This window comes from Schistocerca gregaria, chromosome 2 (genome assembly GCF_023897955.1).
Source record: "Schistocerca gregaria isolate iqSchGreg1 chromosome 2, iqSchGreg1.2, whole genome shotgun sequence".
In the NCBI taxonomy this organism is placed as follows: domain Eukaryota; kingdom Metazoa; phylum Arthropoda; class Insecta; order Orthoptera; family Acrididae; genus Schistocerca; species Schistocerca gregaria.
In genome coordinates this window covers 766,055,974-766,076,056 of record NC_064921.1, presented here as the reverse complement: position 1 = coordinate 766,076,056, position 20,083 = coordinate 766,055,974, and the positions used below count along the sequence as shown (strand labels likewise).

General features: G+C 45.2%; 1 protein-coding gene across 3 annotated transcripts in view; it reads right to left on the bottom strand.

Annotated features, from left to right (window-relative positions):
- The window catches only part of LOC126334988 (uncharacterized), an 854,692-nt gene that overhangs the window by 47,235 nt on the left and 787,374 nt on the right, over positions 1-20,083 (bottom strand). For all 3 annotated transcript variants that reach the window (XM_049997796.1, XM_049997797.1, XM_049997798.1), the window contains one exon: positions 18,518-18,682. In XM_049997796.1, the coding sequence (XP_049853753.1) occupies positions 18,518-18,682 (165 nt within the window). The remainder of the gene's footprint in view (positions 1-18,517; positions 18,683-20,083) is intronic.

The following is a 20,083-nucleotide window of genomic DNA, read 5'->3' as shown; positions in this document are numbered from 1 at the left end:
GTTTTCTAAAACTGTTACATGGTACTTCTTTTTTACTTTTCTCATCTGTACTACTACATGTGAAAATTATTATTAGCTTCGGTCTCTTGTTTGTTTTCAGTACCAAATCTGACGATGGGCATGTAATAGCCTGAAACCGGTCGTGGTATAAGCAGTGAAAAATTAAAAAAAGCAAACAAATGAGGCGGTACTTTCAGTCCCTGCTACAGTGCTCAGTTGCGGATATTCCTCCAGTAGGATTGTTTGCTCACTGGATCACTTTGTTATCAGTCTGTCAGTCCGTCTGTTCTCGGGAACGGGTACAGATAACGCTTTGAAATTTATGACACAAACTAAGGCCTACGGTCTTTTGGCAACGTTATAAATTTAAGCTTCTACTTCAACACAATCAAAAGATACCGCCATCGATTTAACATATTTTGATATCTTGCCAGTATCGATATCGATAACAGGCAAAAATCGTCGACATTCTCAGTTCCCGGGATGATTGAATTATTTATACACATAATTAAATATGTGCGGAACCCGCAGTGCCTGAGTCCTAGTCAGACTTATCCAGACTTTTTTATCAATGTCACATGCTATAAGGTGTACTCCCATAATCAAACATTCAGTCATCGGCGAACCTCAAAGTTTTTATTTCTTCTCCATGGATTTTAATGCCTACTCCGAATTTTTCTTTTATTTACTTCACTGCTTGCTCAATATACAGATTGAATAACATCGGGGAGAGGCGACAACTTTATCTCACTCCCTTCCCAACCACTGCTTCCCTTTGATGTCCCTCGACTCTTATAACTGCCATCTGGTTTCTGTACAAATTGTAAATAGCCTTTCGCTCTCTGTATTTTACCCCTGCCACCTTCAGAATTTGAAATAGAGTATCCAGTCAACATTGTCAAAAGCTTTCTCTAAGTCTACAAGTGCTAGAAATGTAGGTTTGCCTTTCCTTAATCTAGCTTCTAAGATAACTCGTAGGGTCAGTGATGAAGAGGAAATGCCATTACCTGACAACCCAGAAGATTTTATATTCATTGACAATGGCCACGAAACACTGCAGACTTACACATTTATTAGGTCCTCCCAAATTCCAGTCAACAGCTACAGTCGCAATCCGCCTTCCTCCGAAGCTTATCTATGATCAGTGTTGTGGAAAGCGTCAGGATGGCGTAAGCACATTCCGAGATGCCACAGAAGAGCGTCGGTTTACGAAGTAGTAGCGTGACACACTGAACTGCTTTCACCCTTTAACTGCAGTCTGGCTAGGACATAGCTGAAGCATTAGGATCAAGAGAAACTGGATTATTTCGGTCGCATGCATATCTTCCGGGTAATGGCGATCAAGTTGGGTGGCACGGAGGCGACGTCGGAGGGAAGTGAGCGGCGCGGGCGACGTGTCCAGGCGGGGAAACTCAGCTAATTGGCCCGCCTCATTACGCGCTGCCGAGCCCGGCTCGTCGGCGGCTGGCCGTGAAAGCGAGCCTGAGGGCGGAGCGGCGCGGCCTGCCGTGCAGCGCGCGAGGCGTGGTGCCGGCAAGTGTCTGGGGACGGCGGAGGTCGAGGCTGGCAGCATTCCCCACATCAGCTAGACGCTTTCCTGTTAATATCGGTGTCATAGCTGCTGTCAGTAATCACGTGGCAAATATGGTGGGGGTCAGCGACCCCCCCCCCCCCTACCGGCAGAAAATTTTAGGAGCTAGAAGCCTGATTTAGGCCCTTAAACGCTGTATTTAATATCATTTACGACCCCAAATGAGGAAGAGGAACTCGTGGCGGGCAGCATCAAACCAGTCAAAAGACTGATAACTCAAATAAAAAAAAATTAGGAAGATATATGTAACTGGCCAGATAAGTAAATTTATCAACTTGTTCAAGCAGTTCATGGCCTACATGGACTTTCACTTGATCTTTTTTGTCGCATGCCATTACTTTTGTTTTTGCTTGATTAATTCTCATATTATATTCTTCCCCCACAACTTTATCCATTCTGTTCAGCAGGATGGAAGGAGCAAGGCACAAATGAGAAGTAGAATTACTCAAGAAAAGGCTGCTTTTAACAAGAAGAAAAACATCTTAACATCTAAGAGCATCAGCACTGAAATCGGGAAAAGATTTTTGAAATCATACGTGTGGACTGTGGCATGCTATGGGTGTGAAATATGGACCCTCTTGAAATGTGATGCTATAGACACATGCTCAAAATAAAATGTATCGACAAGGTCACAAACGGAGTGGTTCTGGAAAGAGCAGGTGAGAAGAGAAGCTTCTGGAGTTTCATTGTTAAAAGAAGAGTGCAAATTACAGGACATCTATTAAAATATAAAGGACTCCTGAACACAATCATCGAGGGATATGCCGAGGGAAAAAGACCAAGAGGAAGACCACGACTGAGGTACGTGGATCAAATCGTGAAAGATGTGGGGTGTTACACCTATAAAGAAATGAAGAGAAAAGCTGAAAGACGCACAGAATGGAAACACGCTGCCATTGTAGCTGTTGCAAACCAATCCTTGGATTGACCACTACAGAAGAAGAAGAAGATATGTAACTGATCATATGCACTGATGGAAAAAACGCAACAGCAAAAATTAATTAATATAGAGTTATGAAATTTCGGGATTGCATTTATCTAGGTAATGTATTTAAGTGATTAACATTGCAAGATCCCTGGTTAACCTAAGCACGAGGTAAGCCATAGCAAATGTGAAATGCTGGAACACTAATAACCGGTGTAGCCGCCAGATTGTTCACTGCGAGTATGCAAACGTGCATGAATTTTGCTGTGTAGGTGACGGATGTCAACTTGTGGTAGGGAGTTCGATGTCCGCTGCACTTGGTTGGTCAATACAGTCACGCTTAATGCTGGTTGTGGATTACACTGCAGTTGTCGTTCAATGATGTCCCATATATGCGAGATTAGAGACAGATCTGGTGATCGAGCGGGCCAAGGAAACATGTCGACACTCTGTAGAGCATGTTGGGTTAGAACAACGGTATGTGGGTGGGCGTTATCCTGCTGGAAGACACTGCCTGGAATGCTGTTCGTGAATGGCAGTACAACACGTGGAATCACTGGATTGACGTACAGATTTACAGTCAGGGTACATGAGATAACACGAGAGTGCTCCAGCTGTTATACGAAATCGCACCCCAGATCATAACACAAGGTGTAGGTGCAATGTGCCTAGCATGCGGACAGGTTGGTCGAAAGCCCTCAACTGGCCTCCTCCTAACAGGCGACCATTACTGGCACAGAGGCAGAACCAGCTTTCATCAGAAGACACAACAGACCTCCACCCTTCTCTCCAATGAGCTCTCGCTTGACTCTAGAGAAGCCGCAATTGGTGGTGGCTCGGGGTGAGTGGCATGCACGGTACAGGGCATCTGGCTCGGCGCTGTCCTTGAAGTAACCGACCCTGTGTCACTGCTGTCAATTACTGCTCAAATTTCTGCTGCAGAAGCAGTAGGATGCGTCAGAGTCATATGCCGAACACTTAGTCTTCCCTCTCGGTAGTGCCAAGTGGCCGTCTGGAGCCTGTTCTTCTTGCGACCGTACATTCCCGCGATCACCACTGTCATCAGTCATGTACAGTGCCTACCTTCCTGCCAAGTCTTTCTGGAATATCGAAGAAGGAACACTCAGCTTCTCGTAGCCCCATTACACGACCTCGTTCAAACTCAGTGAGGTGCTGATAATGGTGTCTGTCACCTTAAAGTCACCATCTCCAATCTCAAATGTAACTAATGCTCACGACCATTGCAGTTTATATTTAAAGCAAACCTGGTTTGCATCCTCACGATGGCGCTGTAGCGCCGCTCTTTGCGACTGGCGTGAAATTTGAACAGACATCATCTTTCATATGTAGATTCACGCCCAACAGCTTCTGTTTATGTCGCACAACTACTTCTTGCTGTTACTATTTCTTTTCCGTCAGTTTCATTTTCGTTTTAAATTCAATCCAGATTATCATTTTCACTGAACAAAACTGCTTCATCCCTAGTAACAGTCACACTTCCAATGGATGTGACGGGGGAACCTGCGGTTGATAATCCCTCTGCCACTTCTACGTTTACTACTGACTGCTGCCTCCTACATATATTTATTTCCGTTTCATAGGGACTGTCGCAAATTTCTTTTGTTGTCACCGGACTTTCGCAATGCAGCAGCTCACGTAACCTGCTGATGACACTCTTTTCCAAAGTCTGATAACGAATCCTGTTAGCTTTGTTGTTATTGCTACTGCGGTACTGAGAAATGAGGGACTTCTTTTTTTTTATCTACGTCCACTGGAGCTGATGCCGTGCAACGCAGCATTTTTTTGTATGGATTCAGGTGTCTGCTGAAAAGTTTTATAACTATGACTTCGAACATTCCAGAGGCACTCCTCTGCGTCGTAGTTTGTGACAAGTTCGCCAATTTTGCTTTTGTCCACACCATTTCAAGAAGGAACGCACGTAAAGGACCACTAAAGACAGAGAAAAAACAAACACTAGCATTGCGTATCGGTATTTAGTGGTAGCAGAACAGAAACTACGTTCCTTTGATCTGTACAAACACTTCCATGGAACACTCGTTTTGTCTTGCCAAGGTGACAACAACATGTTGCGAACATCAGTAGTCAAGTACTACCGCGGCAATGTTGCAGAACATGTTTCCATCAGAGTGAAAACGCGCCTTTAGTAAGCCGTGGTGATGAAGTCATTCAGAGGCAGATTAACTATGTGCTCAGGAAGGAAATCATCACAATCTATAAAAAATTTTAATAGCGTATGATTGGCGAAATGTAAATAGTATGTTTTTCGATTTATTTCGAACATCAAATTGTAAAATTACGTATTTTAGTAACTTCTGGTAACTCCGCTATTGAGGAGATAAATCTGTAATAATTACGGACAATCCGTAGCAGTTGGCAGTTATGCACTTTCCTCGGAACTTGCTCTACGAGACGCTTGTCAAACTTTGGGGGCAATCTAAAGGCAGTTTTCTAGGGGGTAGAGGCGCATCATGTCGCAAAAAAATAGAAAAAAGCAAAAAATTGTATCGACGTTTCGGCCACGGTCTCAGTCTCCTTCCTGTCGGTCTACTACTGTCCGGAAGACATGGTCAGATGTCTGTGTAACTTAGAGCAAGTACACTACATCGCCAGGTATGTATATGGTTAGAGCTGCAGTTCTCTGTGATGACAGAGTGCATTAGTGTTGTTTGTGTTGGATGTTGTTACCAGGCCTAGTAGGTTATGTAAGGGCGTGAACGAGTCAGATGAAATTGAGTGATCATTCTGAAGAACACGGAGATGTCGGATACTTACGTGATACGCCGTTATCACCACCTGACCGAGTTTGAAAGGTGTCTCGTTGTGAGTCTCCATTTGGCCAAACGGTCGAATCGTGGAATGTGCAGATCTGTGGAGCACTCAGATATGACAGTGGCCCCATGATGGAGTGCATGGGAACATGAGGACAGGCAAGCTCGCCACCAAGATATGATTGCCGCATTGCGTAACAGTCACATTGTAATTCCTTCCCATCTACGCCTGCCACCCGATAACATATAATGGACTCTCTACAACATCCTGTGTCACCCCGTACCGTTGGTCTGTGGGTACCAACAGCCGGACTAAGGAATTACCTTCCACTGCGTAGGCTGCGTTAACACTACAAAACTGGTGGCTGCGTTTGGAGTGGTGTCGAGGCAGAGAAATATGTACTGCTGATGGATGCAACGCATTGTGTTCCGTGATGACCCGGTTCTGCACTACCCCGGACGACCTGGGGAGAGGCCCGTTCTTCCAATCTTTTGGCGGCGCACGGCGGTTTTGCTCGTGGCGTCACGGTGTAGGGAACCATCGTATGTGACTTCAGGTCACGGCTTGTAGTGATTGAGGGAACACAAAGGCACACCGTGGACATCCTTGCTCCTCATGTATTGCCACTACGCGACAATGTCATGGTGCCATTTTTAGCAGGACAATGCCTGTCTAGATGTCTTTATAATCTGTCTCCATGATGTTCAGGTATTTCCATTGTCGTGCCGTACGAAAGTACTCTCACCGGCACGACGGTGGGTTCTTTGGTTTGCTCTGGGAGGAGACTGATTGCAACTATAACATACACAACATTAGTCTTCTTAATTGCAACAAAGAGGTGAAGATTTTCTTTATTTTGTACAATATATCTCCACAGAAACGTTCTGAGTATTTACAGCATATTAAAGTATATCAAAAAGGCACCGGCCTTGCCACAGTGGATACACCGGTTCCCGTGAGATCACCGAAGTTAAGCAGTGTCGGGCGTGGCTGGCACTTGTATGGGTAACCATCCAGCCGCCATGCGCTGTTGCCATTTTTCGGGGTGCACTCAGCCTCGTGATGCCAATTGAGGAGCTACTCGACCGAATAGTAGCTGCTCCGGTCAAAGAAAACCATCATAACGACCGGGAGAGCGGTGTGCTGACCACACGCCCCTCCTATCCGCATCCTCAATGAGGATGACTCGGCGGTCGGATGGTCCCGAAGGGCCATTTGTGGCCTGAAGACGGAGTGCTGCTGCTGCTAAAGTATATCAAGTGATAGAAGACAAATTTGCAAGACACTTCACTTAGTCTACGTTGCTTATTTCCATTCGCTTATGTCGTTTGGTATTATATTTTGGGGTAACTCTTCCCATTCTAAAACGATATTTTTGGCTCGGAAATCGGCGGTTCGGGCAATAAATGTTGTAAGTTCACGAACCTCTTATATATATATATATATATATATATATATATATATATATATATATATATATATATATATATATTCAAACTGTCATTTCTTGTTAACAATATTTGCTTATTCCCAAGAATAAGCAGCTTTCGCTCCGTTAATACTCGGCAGAAATCGAACCTGCATTTGGATAGCACTTCCTTAACTCTTGTGCAAAAAGGTGTGCAGTATAGTGTTGCATCCATTTTCAATAAGCTAGCACTCTAATTCAAAAATCTTAGCAGTAATCCACGCGCTTTCAAACCGAAACTGAAGAGTTTCCTCATGGGTTACTCCTTCTATTCTGCCGAGGAGTTTCTTGAAAAATTAAGCTGATTCTTATTGTATTGTTGACTGCGTTTACTTAAACTTATGGACTGACTTTTATGTTGTAATTTCATGCACTGACACGTTCCATGACCTTGGAGATTTGCTCCTCAATTTGGTTTTACGGAACTTGACGAGTAAATAAAAATAAAATAAAATTGAAGCATAACGGACATAATGTTCGTGTTAAGCCTGCCTAAGACATCTAAGACACTGGTTGTCTATTTAAGACTCTGTTGTCGACGTGATCGCCGAGTGCGAACTAGGCCGAGGATTTCTCTGCTGGGCCGTAAGCAGACCATCGATTACGGCAGCGTAGCGAAGCTCTAGGCGGCATGGGTGCCCGGACATTGCTCATTCGTCGATATGTGATACAGCATTTATACTCTTCTGAGGGTCTGCTTTGGCACCCTACTCTTCGGACGACACCACACTCAGGGCTACCAAGGTACCCAGAATTGCCCTGATAGAACATATGTCGGAAAATGTGGAATGTCAACTCTATCCTAGTGCCAGTATCAGGGATATCAAGAACCAATTACAACCGATATAGACGAGTTTTCCGGGAGATGATACAGCCACATCCTATATGCTTCCAGGTCACAAGGTGTGCAATATCATATTAGTAAGTGGGCTCAGACTTACACCTTCTTTGTAAAATTGACTAGATTTTGAAATCACTAACATAACATCACGTATCTCCCCAAATAGGAAAGTTTGATTCCCTTTCCTCCTCCCGTTCTGGGTGCTTAATTTTTTTGTCATGCAGAGTAGTTTTTGTATACTTTTCATTCTCTAGTTGGAGCGACGGTTCTAGTAATGGCCTACTCTGCAGTCAGAGTCTTTTCAAATAAGTACCAGAATACCTGCTAGTGGGATAGAGGCTTACTCAATTGGGAATACTTGGGAGGTAATTTCCATTTTCAGTCATTGTCTTCGGGGACGGAAACTATTTGTTGTTTAATTTCGGAACAATTCAGTCGAAAATGAAAGTCCAAGAGTGGCAGTCATAACTCGATTGGTTCCGTATAGTTTTGATGATACCCCACAGCAAGAGCCACGATTGGCAGTCTTCAACGAATGTAGATTACTGTTTTAATCTCGCAGGACACAGAACGCTCCTTGGCAGTTCATTGTTAGTAGCGCTAGCGCATTAAGCTGCCAGCGTGGGCTGTTGGTCTTTGATGGCTGGCATTTTCATCACAAAAGAGGTAAATAAAGAATGCATTACAAAACCCATAGGCAGACGCTTCCTACACAAGAACAGCTCCCAACGCCAATAACTTAGAAGTAGACATCATCGGAGTAGTGAGGAAACTTAAATCACTTAATAAAAGCAAGTCTTCCGGTCCAGACTTTATACCAATTAGGTTCCTCCCAGAATATGCTAATGCAATAGCTCCCTACTTAACAAATGTATACAACCGCTCGTTCGAACCCGAAGACTAGGTAGTTGCGCAGGCCACAACAATATTCAAGAAAGGCAGTTGGAGTAATCCACTAAATTACAGGCACATATCATTAACGTCGATTTGCTGCAGTATTCTGGAACATATGTTGTGTTCGACATTATGAATTACCTCGAAGAGAACGGTCAACGCGGATTTAGAAAACGTCGTTCTTGTGAAACACAACTACCTCTTTAGTCACACGAAGTGCTGAGTGCTATCGACAAGGGGTTAAAAATTGATTCCGTATTTCTAAATTTGACACTGTACCTCACAAGCGTCTCGTAGTCAAATTGCGTGCTTATGGGATGTCGCCTCAGTTATGAGACTGGATTCATGATTTCCTGTTAGAGGAGTCACAATTCGTAGTAACAGACCGAAAGTCATCGAGTGAAAGTGAAGTAATTTCTGGCGTTCCCAAGAGTAGTGTAATAGATCCTTTGCTGTTCCGTATCTGTATAAAAGATTTAATAGACAATCCGAGCAGCTGTCTTGCAGATGGTGCTGTGTTTTACCGTCTGGTAAAGTCATCAGAAGATGAAAACCAATTGAAAAACGATTTAGAAGAGATACCTATAGGGTGCAAAAATTGGCAAATGACCCTAAATATTCAAAAGTTTGACATCATCCACATGAGTAGTGAAAAGAATCCGTTAAATTTCGGTTACACGATAAATCAATCAAATCTAAATTCAACTAAACACCTAGAAACTAGAATTACGAACATCTTGAACTGGAAAGAACACACAGAAAACGTTGCGGAGAAGCGAACCAAAAACGTTTCATTGGCAGAACGCTTAGAGCATGCAACATATCTACTAAAGAGACCGCCAACACTACGCTTGTTCGTCCTCTTTCGGAGGACTTCTGCGTGGTGTGGGATCCTTACCGGATAGAATTAACGGAGGACATCGAGAAAGTTCAAAGAAGAGCAGCACGTTTTGTATTATCAAGAAATAGGGGAGAGAATGTCATGGACATGATACAGGATTTGGGATGGACATCAATAAAACAAAGGCGTTTATCGTTGCGACGGGATCTTCTAACGAAACTTCAATCGCTAACTTTCTCCTCCGAATGCGAAAATATTTTGGTGACGCAGACCTACATAGGGAGAAACGATCATCATATTAAAATAATGGAAATCAATGCTCGCACGGAAAGATATAGGTGTTCGTCTTTCCCGCGTGCTGTTCGAGAGTGGGGTAATAGAGAATTATTGTGAAGGTGGTCCGATGAACTTCTGCCAGGCACTTAAGGTGTGACATGCAGAGTGTCCATGTAGATGTAAAATGTAGATACAGATATACATACATCCTTATGTTATCGCTGTTGCTGTCATGTTCAGTAAAATTGTTCCGTGTGAGTGACCGCGTTGTACTGTTGTGAAGACCATCGTTTTGGACGCTATTTTAAGAAATTTTCACCAGCGTGATGAAGCAGTGGCCGAAGTGTTGGTCTATACAACAACACAATGAGGGGATCACACACCACTTAGTTCCACTGAAGATTTTCTATGTAGTCACCATTATTCCCCGGCGGCTTTTCATAATGTGAGACATAAGTTTAAAATACTCTGCAAAGAATTATTAGGGCACGAATTTTACCATAGCAGCAGTTACGCGGGGAACGTCATAGTATGATAGACGATGATGACTTCGAATCACAGGTCTTCCAAACAGAAGACACTAACCGAAGACACATATTTTTCCGTGACGTCAGGAAGTGCTAGTAAAACAAACCTTGTTTGTCACTACTCGAATATTCGATCGAAGCGACCATTAGGCAACATAAAATTACTGTAGTAGCCCGAGGCCCACGAGAAATACAGGCCGCGGCGCGTACTCACGAAGGTAGGCCTGAACTCGCTCGCTCAGCTCAGCAGACAAACTGCATTTCTAAACCTGTTAACTCGCAGCTGGGCGTGTACGTACTAACGAGAATTGCCTCTTCTACTGTAATCTGCTATTATGAAGTCTTACTGATTAACAGTGTAACAACAAAACTTAATTTAAGACCAATACTCAATGTAAATGGTATAACGGCTTGTTTATAGCATTTAGTCTCTTCTGCTTAACAGCCCTCATTGCAAACAAGAAGTGGTGCCTTATGCAACTGATAATCATTTCGGCATTATTTTAATTTTATTGTACCCTAGTACAGCCATAACAAATTATAACTAGGCCTAAGGGTTTCAGATCATTGTAGGACTAATAACAGTAAGACTTCATTATAACGGTTGCTATAGAAAATGCAATTATCGTTTGTACATATACACCTAGTAACGAGCTAACAGCTGTAGAAACGTAGTTTGTCTGCTGAGTTGACCGAGTGGGCAAGGGCAGGCCTACCTTCGTGACGTGCGCGCCGCGGCGTCTTTCTCGTAGGCCTCGTTAGTACCCTAAATGACGTCACTGCTACTGCTTCCTCAGTAACACAACTAAAATTATAATAATTTGTTCATTTACACTTTATTTAATCATTGACTGCACATTGGAGTGATGCTACAAAGTCCGTCAGTTGATATAGTTTCGAGACTGGCTTAGTAAAAAAAGGAAAGGTAAAGTAGTTGATGTAACGCTCCATATGTTCCCGCCCACCATTCCACTTGAGTAGAACGCACAGAACTTCCATGTGACCATCCTTCTTCGGGATGTTGTTCAACTACCGCGTCACTTTGACTTTAATGCAGTTATGTCGTCAAAGCGTTGACCCTTAATGTGAATTTCTGAACGTGTCGGTTTTTGGTAGCTTCGTATTGATAACACAAAGTCTCGTCATCCATGTTTTCAGAAAAGAACTGTCTTCATTTTGCATTTCCAATAAGTTGCAGGAGACGTCCACGCATCGTTGTTTTTACTCCGGAGGATTTGTCGAACGTCTGATTTAGGGAGGTTGTTCCATGCAAATTTGTGATACAGCAACACTGCGGCCGCACATCCGCTACTTACCACTGTTTCTGATAACTAACTGGTCGAATGCACATATCAGATTACTTTCCATACGGAAAGTGGATGCACTCAGCGACTGTATGTGACTTATATACACTCCTGGAAATGGAAAAAAGAACACATTGACACCGGTGTGTCTGACCCACCATACTTGCTCCGGACACTGCGAGAGGGCTGTACAAGCAATGATCACACGCACGGCACAGCGGACACACCAGGAACCGCGGTGTTGGCCGTCGAATGGCGCTAGCTGCGCAGCATTTGTACACCGCCGCCGTCAGTGTCAGCCAGTTTGCCGTGGCATACGGAGCTCCATCGCAGTCTTTAACACTGGTAGCATGCCGCGAGAGCGTGGACGTGAACCGTATGTGCAGTTGACGGACTTTGAGCGAGGGCGTATAGTGGGCATGCGGGAGACCGGGTGGACGTACCGCTGAATTGCTCAACACGTGGGGCATGAGGTCTCCACAGTACATCGATGTTGTCGCCAGTGGTCGGCGGAAGGTGCACGTGCCCGTCGACCTGGGACCGGACCGCAGCGACGCACGGATGCACGCCAAGGCCGTAGGATCCTACGCAGTGCCGTAGGGGACCGCACCGCCACTTCCCAGCAAATTAGGGACACTGTTGCTCCTGGGGTATCGGCGAGGACCATTCGCAACCGTCTCCATGAAGCTGGGCTACGGTCCCGCACACCGTTAGGCCGTCTTCCGCTCACGCCCCAACATCGTGCAGCCCGCCTCCAGTGGTGTCGCGACAGGCGTGAATGGAGGAACGAATAGAGACGTGTCGTCTTCAGCGATGAGAGTCGCTTCTGCCTTGGTCCCAATGATGGTCGTATACGTGTTTGGCGCCGTGCAGGTGAGCGCCACAATCAGGACTGCATACGACCGAGGCACACAGGGCCAACACCCGGCATCATGGTGTGGGGAGCGATCTCCTACACTGGCCGTACACCTCTGGTGATCGTCGAGGGGACACTGAATAGTGCACGGTACATCCAAACCGTCATCGAACCCATCGTTCTACCATTCCTAGACCGGCAAGGGAACTTGCTGTTCCAACAGGACAATGCACGTCCGCATGTATCCTGTGCCACCCAACGTGTTCTAGAAGGTGTAAGTCAACTACCCTGGCCAGCAAGATCTCCGGATCTGTCCCCCATTGAGCATGTTTGGGACTGGATGAAGCGTCGTCTCACGCGGTCTGCACGTCCAGCACGATCTCTGGTCCAACTGACGAGCCACGTGGAAATGGCATGGCAAGCCGTTCCACAGGACTATATCCAGCATCTCTACGATTGTCTCCATGGGAGAATAGCAGCCTGCATTGCTGCGAAAGGTGGATATACACTGTACTAGTGCCGACATTGTGCATGCTCTGTTGCCTGTGTCTATGTGCCTGTGGTTCTGTCAATGTGATCATATGATGTATCTGACCCCAGGAATGTGACAATAAAGTTTCCCCTTCCTGGGACAATGAATTCACGGTGTTCTTATTTCAATTTCCAGGAGTGTATTATAGAGAGCACCAATCAGTCGTCCTTTTTAGATTTTATTATGCAAATCCAGATTTGGGCTAGCTACTAGACGAAATCTGGATTTGCATAATAATATCTAAAATGTACGACTGATTGCTGCGCTCTATGATTTATATGAATGCACATACGTTTACAACTGTTACTTCAAGCTGCCGCCGTGTTTACAGCGGTGCCGTAGGATATACGACAGGAATAAACTCACCCTCGCGGATTTCTTGGACAGACGGTTGCCTGTTGACAATCGGAACTGGCAGAAGACAAGATTTGTTTCGTCAGGATCTCTTCATGTCACGTATAAATGACTTTAAGTAGTTACGAGCTGCGGTGCACAATCTGCACAAAATAGTCTGCCTGCCAAAAAAGTAACGTACGGAGAAAGGGAGGAAGAAACGAAATGAAACTTCAAGGGTTGAGAGAGTATGCGATGTTTCAATGACTACAAAACAGAGTCAAATTTACAAAAAACTTGGCACTATAAGCCCACATATCTGTATGAGCATACACTGCATGCATGTAGCGATTCGGTTGGGAAGCGTGTCATAAAGCTGTTGTGACCTCTCCGGAGGCACCTGAGCCACAATTGCTGTAACTGAGAAATTAAATATGTTTTAGTCTATAGTCGCAATTTTTTTGTTTTTGCCAACTGGCTACCGATTTCTGTACATAGTACTGTGTACCGAAACCAGTAGCCAGCAGGCAAAAATAAAAATATAATTATTTCTTAAGGTTATTGGTCTCTGTTCAGACCGATAGTATGTCGGCAATATATTGTAACTGATCCTTGACATCCTGGATACTTGCAATGTGATGGAGTTGACATCTGACCTGGTCCCTCACATTTTATGTCAGACACCCATCTGGGGATCTCGCTGGAGACGGTAGTACCTCAGCATTCATACAGACACGTTCCATTTGGAGACGAGCATTGTCCTCTCGGAAAATGGCGCCGCGATACTGCCACAAGAGAGGCAACACACCAAGACGCAGGATGTCTGTGACGTACCGTTGTGCCGTCAGAGTTCCCTCAGTCGCTATCAGCTGTGATCTGCAGTTACACCCAACCGATGATGCCGAGAGCAACAACACTGCCTCTCTCCAAAACTTTGGAACAATTGAACCTCTCCCCAAGTCGTTGCCTCACTATAATCATCCACGTTAGTCCAGAACCGCAATTTCTGACAACAGCACGACACTATTCATCATCAGTTCATGCTTTCCCGTCACGGCACCACTCCAGGCGGAGCCACTTGTGTTGTGGTGTTAGCGGCAGCCTACTCCATGGACGGTAATTCCCTAGTCCGGCTGCTGCTTGTTCCGACCAAAGATGCAGGATTACGCAGAACGTTGCAGTGAGTGCATTACTTGTACTCGGATCGTAGGTGGAGATGAAAAGTGGTTGCGCTGTTCTTGGTGCACAAAACGCCGATCCTCCTTTGTGGTGGCCAGTCATGGTGGACCGGAATCTTGTGTACCCTCATGTTCCCTTGACATCTAACATCTGGACACTGTCCCATGAAAATGCCTCACAAATCTGGAATTGCACAAGCCCACTAGCCGACCAAATGGAGACCGACATTGACACTCCTTTCAAACTCTGTCAGATGTTGATAACGCTATCTCATACAAATGCCCATCGTCTCCGTGTCGTTCACGGGGATCGCTCATTTCCGACACTACAAGGCCTGATAACAAAGCTCAACACGAATACGACTAATGAGCACTGGTGATTGTTTTTCCTGTCATACAGAACTGAAGTTCTAATCGTGTATGTATTCGTCGAGGGTGTATACGTTTACGAAGCTACACTGATATCCGATCATGTCTTCTGGATACTTCACATATTTCATATTTTGCTAGGCAGTACATATTAAAAGGCATTATCTCAACAACGCAGATCACTAATGATACTCGCCCCCCCCCCCCCCCAAACCCCCACAGCAGGCAGAAACGAACATAGGTCAGCACCAAAAAAAAGATTTTTAGTTAAAGTGGTTAATGCCGTGGTTTTATAGTCATCCGAAACCTAATACGATAACTAAACGGCTGTATCACCCAACATATTTACAGATTAACTCTCAGTATGTAAAACAATGCATTTTAGAGATTGTACTGATATAATGAGTGATGCGGCTAAACTGTCCACCTCAAATATTTCGAGAACCGTTTAGGGTAGCAAAAATCTGTTTTCATCCAAATGATCTGTAAGTTCTCCCTAAACGACGTATAGTTTCTTTTCATAGATATATTAATTACCCAGGTATCGGTATCAACTTCGTTTTTTTTTAATAGAACTTAAGGACAGGGTCGTTCAATACGCAATGCAGCACTTTTTTTTCTGAAAGCAAGTTGGTTTTATCCAGCATCCCAACATTCCGTACTATTCACCACTCTTTTGGCTAAAAACCTATGTTTTAACATAAACTCAGTTAAACGCGACAGCCTTACGCTATCTCACTGGGAGCGCCTGTATGCTCGCATCGTACCACACTACTAGCTGTCCTTGGCGCCAGCGTGTATCTGCATTACTAACCTTCCCATCATCCACGTACTGCTTCGAGCGTAGTTCATCCTTCATTACGCCAAATTGTTGAAAGTTGGAAAGCGCGAGATGCGGGCTGTAAGGTGGCTGAGGAAGAACGTCCAATGAAGTTTTGTAAGATCTCTCAGATGCGCAGACTTGTGTGAGGCCTTCCGTTGTCATGGAGAAGGAGAAGTTACACTGAAGCGCCAAAGAAAGTGATAGAGGCATACGTATTCAAATACAGAGATATGTAAACAGGCTGACACGGCGCCGCTGTTGCCAACGCCTTTGTAAGACAAGTGTCTGGCGCAGTTGTTGGAACGGTTACTGCTGCTAAAATGATAGCTTATCAAGATTTAAGTGAGTTTGAACGTCATGTTATAGTCGGCGCACGAGCGATTGGACACAGCATCCCCGAGGCATCGATGAAGTGGGGATTTTCCCGTACGACCATTTCACGAGTGTACCATAAATATCAGGAAACCGGTAAAACATCAAATCTCCGACATCGCAGCGGCCGGAAATAGATACTGCAAGAACGCGACCAACGACGACTGAAGAGAATCGTTGAACGTGAGGGAAGTGCAACCCTTCCGCAAATTGCTCTGAGCACTACGGGATTTAACATCTATGGTCATCAGTCCCCTAGACCTTAGAACTACTTAAACCTAACTAACCTAAGGACATCACAGAAAACCCAGCCATCACGAGGCAGAGAAAATCCCTGACCCCCGCCGGGAATCGAACCCGGGAAGCCGGCCGTGGGAAGTGAGACGCTACCGCACGACCACGAGATGCGGGCCCGCAAATTGCTGCAGATTTCAATGCTGGGCCATCAACAAGTGTCTGCGCGCGAACCATTGAACGAAACATCATCGATGTGGGTTTTCGGAACCGAAGGCCCACTCGTGTACCCTTGATGACTGCACGACACAAAGCTTTACGCCTCGCCTGGGCCTGTCAACACGACATTGCATGTTGATTACTGGAAACATGTTGCCTGATCGGACGAGTCCCTTTTTAAATTGTTTCGAGTGGTTGGCCGTGTGCGGGTATGGAGACAACCCCATAAATCCATGGACCCTGAATGTGAGCAGGGAACTGTTCACGCCGGTGGAGGCTCCGTAATGGTGTGGGGCGTGTGCAGTTGGAGTGGTATCGGACGCCTGATACGTCTAGATACGTCTCTGACGGGTGGCACGTACGTAAGCATCCTGTCTGATCAGCTGCATCCATTCATGTCCATCGTACATTCCGACGGACTTGGCCAATTCCAGCAGCACAATGCTACACCGCATACGAATTGCTACAGAGCGGCTCCAGGAACACTCCTCTGAGTTTAAAGACTTCCACTGGCCAACAAACTCAGCCGACATGAACCTTATTTAGCGTATCTGGGATGCCTGGCAACGTGCTGATTACGAGAGATCTCGACCCGCTCGTACTCTTACGCGTTTATGGACAGCCCTACAGGATTCATATATGAGTTTCCTCCAGCACTACTCCAGACAGTAGTCGAGTCCATGCCACGTCGTGTTGGTGCACTTTTGCTTGCTGGCGGGGGACCTACACGATAATAGGCAGGCGTGCCAGTTTCTTTGGTTCTTCAGTGTAATTTGCATTTTTGTGGCGACGAACATGCCGAAGAAGTTTCTTCAGTTTCCTGAGGGTAGCACAGCACAGTTCTGAGTTAATCGTTGCACCATGAGTGAGCCCATCAAACAGAATAACCTATTCACAGTCCCAGAAGACCGGCTGAGGATGCAGCTTTGAGCTTGTTCTTTGGTGGTGTGACGCCACGTAATGGATTGCCTTTTTGTTTCTGGTTAGAAGTGATGAACCCACGTCTCATCGCCTGAGACGATGTTCGACAGCAAATTGTCACAATCAACCTCGCAAAGCGCAAGCAATTCCGTACAGATGGCCCTTCGTTGCTCTTCGTGGTCTTCTGTCAGGCGGCGAGGAACCTAGCAGGCACATACTATTGGGTATCCCAACTGGTGGACGAGTGTCGGCACTACCAATAAAGACCTCCAGTTGAGCAGCGAGGTGTTTGTGATTCGTAGAGCACATCAAATGAGAATGTCCGCACGTTCCAGCACTGCACGAGACACAGTTGCGTGCGGCCGGCTGGCACACGGGAGATCAGACAGGTTTGTATGACCTTGTTGTGATGATGACAACCGCCTCGGACAACGGGTCGATGTGCTTTTGTTCTCTGCCAGATCTCCATAGAAATTCTGCAAACGCCTGCGAATATCTGCGATGCTCTGATTTTCCACCAAAAGAAACTCAATGACAGCTCTCTGGTTGGAACGCACCCCCGTTACAAACGTCATTTTGAAGGCTAGGTATAGCACTGTCACCTACCGCAACTCTATGAACCTATAGGGTTGAAGTGAGAATATTACACGATGTTCCGCAGCAGATTCCGCATTTTTTCAAACGAAATTGGCTGAGAAAAAAAGTTATATTGCTTATTGAAGGGCCCTCGTAATTTCAGAAACTAGTATCTCAGCTCGAAAAGCGACAAATTCAACAGTGTTTTACTGTTCAAAATACAATTAGTAGAAAATTATAATATTTAGAACTTTGGATTTCTCTGCTTTGAGCATTAAACTAATTGTTATCTTATGCCGGAGTTCGTGATTTTGTGCCTATATACGGAAATCCATCTTGTTGAGTGAGGAGGGAACTGTTGCACCACTGCAAAACCTGCATAAAACTTGCGAAGAAGAAATGTAGTTTTCATTCTGTCAGTGTCGGTCACGTTGAGTTGGAGCACAGGTTAGTGCGAAAAAAAAAGAAAAAAAAAGAGAAAGTAGTCTTCAACAAATGAAGAGAAACTATATGTGCTACTTGTTTACAGATAATGCAGAAGGAACGCGAGAAAGACAGTTATGTGCACGTTGGTATCCCGACGGACGATGTCCAGTGTGGATGACAGTATAACCTCTGGAGGAGCGACTGGAGTATCCAGTACTGACCTGTACCCGCTGCTCGAGGATGGCGACCTGCTCGCGCAGAGCGCGCGACTCTGCCTCTGCGGCGGCGGCCCGGGCGCGCAGCTGCGCCACGTCCACCTGGTTGCGCTGCCAGCGCGACAGCTCCGCCTGCAGCTGCTGCGCCGCTGCCGAGCCCGCGGGCAGCACCTGCAACAAGGGAAGCCGCTCTCTCAGGCGCACCACTGCGAGCTGAGCCACGTACGCTAGGGAGAGGTGGGCTACAGAATGGTGCGGCGACTGTCGTCGTAGGAAAGCTGGACTGGTGCAAAAACGATTAGCGAACAAGTAAACACAAAAAACAGATGATTTATTTAACTTGTATTTCTTCAAGTGCATGTATACTCATTACAAATTATGCACAAGAAACAAAGAGTCCGGTTCATACTGTAGCAACTAGGATGAGACTCGCTGTCCTAAGAACGAATGAAGGGTCGCATCGGAGAGGCTCCGAGCGTGAGTAGGCCGCGCCGGTGTCGGCAGCCTTTCTATATCGCGCCGGCAGAGGGCTCTGAGGGTGTGCTCTGTTGGGTCTACCAGGTCCCGCACGACCGCTATAGGTGTTGGAAGGAAAGTTGCACTTTCGTCACCAATTGTGTAACTCCAATACGTATACCACAGTAGGGATACGAAAAACCGACCGATTAAACCCGATATCGATATTTTAGTTTTGAATTATCGGAATTTTTCGGAATTTATGTTTGATCTCGATTACAAGTATTTTCTAATTTTTAACTAATAACCAGGTCAATATCAGTACAATTTGCCGTAGCTGAATTGATAAAACTTTGTTTTTGAATGAAACTTCTTTTTAAAAATATGCATACTATTCATTTGTCCAATTTTTATTGCGTTGAAATATTGGGCTATTATAGAAGACAAGTAAAGCAATCGGTGCTATTTCAGCAACGACGCCGATAGAAACGACCAATAAACACGTGACATGAAATAAGAATCGGTACAGCATTGCTGAGACAGTTATGTACTTGTTGTCGTGTGGGGTCGCCTCTTAGATGGTACATGTCTACGTGCAGTGCGCAAATCGTGCAAACACCTCGTCTATGTGATAGTTTTGCACCGACGTCACCGGACATTGATTGTATTCTGGATGTGTTTTACGAAGTGTAATAGCAATGAAGTTCAATGCTCCATTTGCTTGCAAAGATTACAGATTTGCTTGCAATTTCTATGAAATAATGAAAGAGAAAGCGACTTATGTTTACAGTACTAAATGAAAAATTTAACAATTCATTCACTGTTGTAATAAGAATAGAAAGTAGCAGATCTGCTGCCTCTGTCTATATAATATGCCATTATCTGCTTCTAACCCAAGGAAAAGAACAACACGGAAAGTAGAGTTCTCTAACCTCAGTTTTAATCCTGTAGCACAGACTATTCGTAATGTCCAAACGATGGTATGATGCTCGATTACAACATGGCTTTTGAGCAGAGTTTCAAAATATTCGTACTATCAATAAGAGAATACAGGCAGTCTTTTTTTGTAGGATTCAACCCCTAACACTTTTCGAGAAAATCAGCGTGCGGTGGACT